The 7233-nt window shown below is 58.4% G+C and overlaps 1 protein-coding gene across 1 annotated transcript; it reads right to left on the reverse strand.

The window, feature by feature from the left end:
* Positions 1-1042: 1042 nt before the first annotated feature.
* On the reverse strand, positions 1043-3525 carry LOC149996625 (protein FAM90A13-like). The gene is made up of 4 exons (XM_090258237.1): positions 3415-3525; positions 2825-3015; positions 2375-2483; positions 1043-1510 (listed from the first exon to the last, which is right to left on the reverse strand). Exons 1-4 carry the CDS (start codon positions 3523-3525, stop codon positions 1043-1045), a joined length of 879 nt encoding a protein of 292 aa, XP_090114363.1.
* Between the last annotated feature and the right edge of the window lie 3708 nt (positions 3526-7233).

Genomic DNA, 7233 nt, shown 5'->3' on the forward strand with positions numbered 1-7233 from the left:
AGAAAAATAAGTATTTTTTAAAAAGCCTAGAGCGACCAAGAGCTGTGGGACAATATCAAACAACCTAATACATGTGAACCTGAAGCCCCAGAAAGTACTGAAAAATATTTGAAGAGAATTGTTGAGGATTTTCCAAGATTCATGAAAAGACAACAAATCGCAGATTTGAGAAACTCAGAGAACCCCAAGCTGGAGAAAGAGAACTCACCTAGGCACTTTAGGGTCAAATTGCTAAAAACTCAGGATAGAGAGAAAGTTTGGAAGGTGGCCAGAGTAAAAAGAAACTGTATGTTGTTCTTTCAAGTTGCATTTCCCTGAACACATGTGTTGTGGAGCATCTTTCTAAATGACACATGTCTTCTGCAGTGAGGTGTCCGTTAAGGTCTTCGGCCCATTTTAATTGGTGTCTTTGTATTCTTAATGTTGAGTCTTAACAGTATTTTATATATCTTATGAATATACTTTAAAAAATACATGAAGGTCACAGGTGAGCACTTCCTCAGTGTCCTCAAGTGAGACAGGTGCGACCTTACACAAATTCATTACCTGGCTTCCTGTGTACAGGACTTTATAGGCTGCTTTGGCAACTGGACTTAATTTCCTATACAATCAATTTAAATTTACAACATTAACCTTACATTCTAGTTCTATAAAAACAATAACCAGTCAACTAAAAAAGGGCACCGTAAGTACACCCGTTCGCCTACAGAACTAAAAACTGCAGTGATTGCATGTGTCCCGAGACAGGGTCTAGCTTCCTGCCATGTGTCCACACAGCACAGCAGGGGAGGTGCTGATTGGCCAGAAAAGCTGCACCTGGTGACATCCCTGCACTAGGTCAGAAGTCACTCGGGGTCACCAGGGCAGAACGACAGGACTGGTCAACACGGGCGTCTCACTGGCCATCGCTGTCTTCGGAGCAGGAGGAGACCTGCAGACCCTTACAGAGGACACGCAAGGGGACGCGGGCACAGGGTCCCCCTGACGCCCCTGGGGCGGGGGAGCCCTGACCAGGAGGGGCCGGCTCCTGCGCAGGCGGCACTCAGGGAGCTGCCAGCAGCCTGGCGCGCCACTGGCGTCCGTATGTCCTGGCGAAGACCATTCTGAGGGGCTGGGCGGGACCCTGGGGGACTGGAGGACCCTGGGACGTGCGGAAGGCCCCGACAGTGTTCAGGAGAGGTCCCTCATGTGGATGCAGGAGGTCAACGCTCCGTCCCCGGGCAGGAGTCTTCCCGGATGCCCGCGGCGCCCCTGCAGGTCTGAGTGCGGGTGCACCTGCTGCAGGACGGGGCGTGTGGGGGAGCCCGGGATCCGGCCTCCATGCGCTCTGCTGGGGGGACGGGCAGGGGCTGCCTCGGGGCTTCTTCTGGGGGTGCTGGCAGCTCTGCACGGGGGGCGGGGCGGGCCTCTTGCCAGCAGCCTTGGTGCTGAGCTGGGAGTCCTGGCCTGAACCCTGCGCAGCAGGAGGCAGGGGGCTCCGGGACCTCACGTCGGGGAGCTTGGCCTGAGCCTGAGGGGAGAGGGCATGACCTGGGCCGTGACACTCGGAGGCGGGGTCCGGGACAACGCGGGTGCCTGCTGGGAGAGGGCTGTCAGTGACAGGCGGGCCCTGTCCCTCGGTTAGTCCAGCGGGAGAGAAGGCGCTCCCCTCAGCCCCGCTGATGGGACACGCTGTGCATGTCACGCCAGGTCTCCCCACAGGTGACCTACTGGTGGCACCGGGCTCTGGAACACATCTCTGGGTCGTGTGGACGGGCATAGGCTGGGTTGGTTGCTGCAGGGGAGATGGCAGAGACACACATCAGAGTTTCCTCTCCATCGGGTACAAAATGAAAGGAAACAAAGAAAGAACCGTGATCTAAAGCGAGACACGGACAGGAAATGCGGAACCAGCCGTCAGGGACAGGTGATGAGGCCGTGACCGCAGGCCGGTCAGTGTGACAGAAACACAAAGGCCCCCCCATGCCTGTGCTGACAACACATACACACAGAAGCTCTCACACGTGCGCCCGCTGACCAGAGGGAAACAAGCCTCTCCTCCCTCTTCGGGAACGGACACACACCAGGGTGCTCGGAGGCACTTGGAGGGCTAACGAGCGTGGGCGGGAATTTGGGTGGATGGGACCCGATTTCAGGCGCCTGTTCCCTCGAAGGGACTGCACCTTCTGGAAGCATCTATGAGACCATGGCCGTGGGGCTGCACGCTGCTGGCTCACACAAGCACGAGGCACGATCCGAGACACCCCGGAAAGGGACACCGGGAAACTGCACCACAGAGACCACGGCTGCCCGCGAGACGTTCCACGATCCCGCCCACACCGGGGGGGGGGGTGACCCCGAAGAGGAAAGGGCCCGGGGAACGGGGGACACTCACCCTCACGTAGTCACAGGGTGCAGTCTGTTCCTTCCGCTGCTGCTGGGGCCTCGCTGGGGGTCCCCTGGGGAATTTCTGGAGCAGAGCCTGCAGCTGCTGTGCTTCAAGCCTGCAGGACAGAACATGGTAAGCGGGAGTCACTCCACTTCTTGTCCCCATGGGGACAAACCTTTCTGGGGCCCAGGCCCTGTCCCTGGTTCTGTGTGACCCGGGGAGAGAGGCCAGGTGCCTCTGCCAGACTGGCCCTCCCTCACCTCTGAGCCTGCTGCCCCTCCCGCCGGGAGCCTCCAGGAGGAGACTGATCATGCGAGTGTGATCCTGGCGGCACGCGGCTCTGCCCTCTGTCTGCACGCCCCGCCCTGGCCACGAGGTGCCGATGCAGATGGCGTGGAGATAAGGGGCAGGGGCCATGGATTCCCGCAGGCTGGGCTCCGCCTCCGCAGGGCTCACCTCGGCCTCTGCGCGTCCTCTGCCGCCGCCCTGTATGCAGGGCCTGGGTCCCGCGCGTCCCGAGGAGTCCGGTTCTCCTTCATCTTATTGGAACTCAGGCAATGGGGGGCTAGGGCGCCATCCCAGCGCTTCATGGGACACCGGAGGCTGCTGGCCTTGTGCCCGAAGGCCCCGCAGTCCTTGCATTTCACCTGCGGGGGGCGGACAAGGTCAGCGATCGGCCCAACCACAGGCAGAGTCCAAAGGGGACAGGAGGACGGACTGTGGAGGCTGAATGTGGGTTAAGGGCAAGGACAGACACATCGGGCTCCCCAGGGGCCTGATACCGAAGACATGCTGTGTCCCACAGCCCACGGTAGTTGGGGAGGGACGCGGGAGAAGGAATGGTAGGTCTAGGCGGGGACACAGAGATCCGAATGGAAATATCTGGGCACAAACATGGGAAGCGAGTCCCCTAATTCCCCAGGGTCCACCCTGCCTGTTGAGTGCACCCAGGCAGGAGCCCCCGGGAGGGGAAGGGACCCAGCAGTTATGGGCTCAGCGCGTGCTGTCCCCCCCAAGGCCTCCGACAGAGCCAAACGCCCACTCACCCTGGGATCCTCCTCCTGGGCCGCGGGAGCCCCGGGGGTCCTCTGCCGCTTCCTCCCCTTCGGAGCCGTGGAGACTTGGCAGGACCCCCGCTGTGGGTGGCGACCCGCCATGGGCCACACCACCTTGCGGCCTCAGGCCGCTGCTTCTCAGCTCTGGGTTGGAGGCACCCCTAACAGAAAAAAGAGAGCTTTTCAGAATCACGCAGAGAAAACCGCACCACGTAGCCTCTTTCCCACGGGGCTGAGCGGAGCTCTGATCCCCTAGGAAATCCACCTGCGCAGCCTGTGAACTCCGGTCCCGGACGTGCGACCACGCTCTCACGGCCACCTACCCCCAGGACAGGACTCGAGGAGACTATTTACCTCCAAGCAGGACCCTAAGGGGAGAATCCTGAGCGCCACCCTAGTCCTAGAGCCCCGTTTCCCCGAGGGACGGTCGGAGGTCCAGAAGGGAAGGAAACGCGCCGAAGTCGGGCTCCGCGCTCCGTCCGACAGCAGGTCCGCAGAGCGGTCGTGCGGTACCGGCGCTGCGGGCGCGCGGCAGCTTCCCGGGGAGGCGGAAGGCGCACTGGCGCAGGTGGCAGTGCCCGCGGGCTTTATGCTGCTCCGAGGTCACGCGACACGCAGGGGCTGCCCAGCACATTAGCATAATCCCCATGGGCGGGGGCAGGTCCCGACCTGGCGCCCGGACCTTGTTCCCTGAGCCTTTTCATGGGTTTTATCTCGTTACGTGGACCCACGTGCTTCCTCCTCGAAAGACGCATCTGTGAGAAAAAGACACTCCCGTGGAGCTGCCCGCCGCTCCCCTCTGCGTCCCCCGCGTTGGACGAGGTAGAGGCCCCTGGGGTGGGACGTCTCGTCCGGTGGCCCGGAGCCCCTGCCACCTCGGGGCGACCACCGCCCTCGGCGCCCCCAGCTCTGCTGTTCCCCAGTCACGTCTCCGCCCCTGTGACCCAGCGCCGCGCCCGCCCCACTGCCGACCGTGTCCGCCCCGTCGTCCCCCGTCTGTCTGTCCGCAGGGACCGCGCTGGCACACGTGTGCGCGGGAACCCGCGATTCCGCCCGTGCAGGCTGGCTTGTTCTACACTTGGCCTTGGGACTCAAGTCACTGTCCTCAAGTGGGTGGTCCCCACGTGGACAAGGGGGCCCCGGGTCACGGCCCGTCACGGCCTGTCCCCGTGGATGGAAGGCGACGGGCTGGGACCTGCGCCCAGGCTCTGTTGCCCTCGGCGGTAGGGGGTTCCCTCCTCCGTTCTCCGCCACCGCGCACCTGTCGGGGGTACTGGGGGCGCGTGTTTCGTTTTCATTAAAAGACGTTGAGGAACGAACACGGGAATCCCAGGTTCGCGTATTTTCTACCTTATTTACGGGTCTGACGTGCCCTCCAGAGCAGGTCCCCACCTCCGGCTCCCCTACCGCGTACATTATTTAGGTCTAATTCTTTTCATTTTTAGTTGTTCATTTTGCTCCACATCTTCTCAGATGGTTCTGTTGGAATTTTGAATGCCACAATTTCTGTGCACAGAAAACTCAGTGAAGAAATAATCACTAAGGCAGGAAACGAGGAGATGAGCCTTCCTGAGGCATGCCCAAACTGCTTACAAATCACTGGTCCTGGTGAAGCTATTCAGTGTAAAATCACGACACGTTCTCCACTCATGAAGCAGCACTCATGGCACCTGTGAGGACTCATACTGTGCAAGACCCTCTATGTCAGCAAGGCAAGTGCTTCAGAGTCACTCAGGTCTTAATCAACCTGAAGATTCCCGCACTTTTTAGAAGCAATCCTCAAACCAAGTGGAGAAATGTTCAGGTAGATTTCACATCAGAAAATATCTGCATCTGTGCATGAAACTTCTAGAGTTTAACACACGATTGAGGGCATAAGTCAGACTTCGAGGAAATAACTGTTTATAAACTGTAGGACAGTGAAGTGGTCTGGAAATATTGAGTGTAGAATTTAACCCAAAATCAGACCTTCCGAATACAGCAATACTTACAGAGCTCAACAGTAAAACCTGCTGCCAAAGAAGGTAAATGTGGGGTCTTTTTCCTAGTGTGGCTTTGAACACATACACGCAGGTCTGTGCCTCTCAGCATGCCGGAGAGAGCCAGGCCCGAGGTCCGCCGTACGCGGTCTCCCACGGCTCTCTCTTCCCACCTCGGGTCCCTCCTCCCACCGTCCTCCAGCACCGTGTGTGTCCCTCAAGTTCCTTCACCCTCAGCCCCACTTGCTAGGTGTCTCCGGTGGCATGACCCTGCTCAGGCAATGTCATGAGGGCAATATCAAAGACATCTCGCCAGAAATTCTTGGTGGCCCCTTGGTGTGTCTGTGCCCTGGAAGCAACGTGGGGACAGGAGACAGACAGCTCTCCCCACCTGGCCCACACGGAGTTTCTGGAATTTTAATCCAAAAACCTCTCAATTAAGCTACAGGTAGAGAAGAGTGAATTGCATGACTATACTCTCTGTCTTAGATCATTTCAGACTCACGCATCCTCCACTCATCCCAGACTGGACCACAGGTCTTCTTCCCCCTCCCCCCACCAGGCAGCCCCGGGAATAAAGCCGCAGTAAGAGAAACACGTACTCCTATCAGCCACCCAGTAAGCTGTTTATTTTTTAAATCATTAGTGCAATTTGCTTTCTCCAAGCAAAATGAGGGTTCTCAAACAGGGGATGTTTGCACCTCTTCCCACGGATGGAAACGTTCCCTTCCACAAACGCTGGCATCAAACCTCAGCAGCAAGGCGGAAGCCCTGGGCTCACCACAGGTCCCCAGACCATGGGCATGAAGAAGGCCCAGATGTTTCAAAAACAAACAAATCTCGCCAAGCGATTCCACTGTCAGAAGCAGGGTGGGGACATGCGAAGCCATCGGTGAGGACACGAGGAAGGAAATCTTCTGTGCGCCTGAAACAGTGCACGTCCCTGCTCCTCCCCCGCCCCATAGTTGAAATCAGCTGTAATTCTGACCTCCTGTGAGACCCAACGAGGTGTGTGATTTTGCTTCTTTGTCTCCATTGAAAACAGGCCCAAGTCAGTTTAGGGGCACAGGAGCCACTGGTTCTGACAAATAATGGGCCCGAAGGCCATCCTGGGACTGCGCTTCCGATTCTCTAGGTCCCCCTGGGCGTCCAAGGGAACGTCGTATCCTCAACAGGAAGTCTCTGACAGGGCATGAAAACATGCAGGCATGTCTGTCTAGCTCCACCAACAGGGGCCGAGACCAACAGGTGCTCACTCAGGGCGCCCCGCTGGGCCCAGAGCCCAGGAGAAGCCACTGGCCGGAGCAATGAGATACGGGAACTGAGGTTTTCCCCTAACTCAGTCTACACTCTCCTCGCAGCTCGTGGCTAGACTTCAATCTACCCTGGGCAGCTTCTCAATAGTTTGCCGAGGTGCCCTCCTCCTCAGAGGCCAGGTCCCCTTGTCCTGCCTCTTCCCCTCTCTATGCCTCTCCCATCGGGTCTGGCCCCAGGTGCCCTTGAGAGCCCAGCACCTCCCCCTCCTTTCCTTCCCTTTCATTCCCAACCTTCCCTGCTCTCTTCCTGTTGTCTTTGGAGGTCAAACGCACCAGGCTCCTGCCTCAGTTCCCTGACCATGAGTTGGCCCCTCCAGAGATGGGCCCCACCAAGGGGTCCCTTCATATTTCCTTCACTGTGCCAAGAACACCCCTCCCCAACGCTCAGTAACAGACTTCAGTGATCAATCCCTGTCCCCACCCCCACCCCCAGGGAGCAGTCCCTGACCTGTAGGACTTGAGAACCGGCCCAGGTTCTGCCCCTCCCCCACCAGGAACTGAAATGGAGGACCGTC

The sequence above is a fragment of the Furipterus horrens genome, unplaced genomic scaffold (assembly GCF_987537825.1).
Source record: "Furipterus horrens unplaced genomic scaffold, mFurHor1.1.pri manual_scaffold_12, whole genome shotgun sequence".
NCBI classification, from domain to species: Eukaryota; Metazoa; Chordata; class Mammalia; order Chiroptera; family Furipteridae; genus Furipterus; species Furipterus horrens.

Excerpts from the sequence above, each read along its gene's own strand:
- LOC149996625 (XM_090258237.1), bottom strand. The coding sequence starts at position 3,525 with ATGGCGGGTCGCCACCCACAGCGGGGGTCCTGCCAAGTCTCCACGGCT. Across the intron at positions 3,016-3,414 it reads CCCAGGAGGAGGATCCCAGG|GTGAAATGCAAGGACTGCGG; the intron begins GTGAGTGGGCGT and ends CGCCCCCCGCAG. Across the intron at positions 1,511-2,374 it reads CACCCTGTGACTACGTGAGG|GCTCAGGCCAAGCTCCCCGA; the intron begins GTGAGTGTCCCC and ends CTCTCCCCTCAG.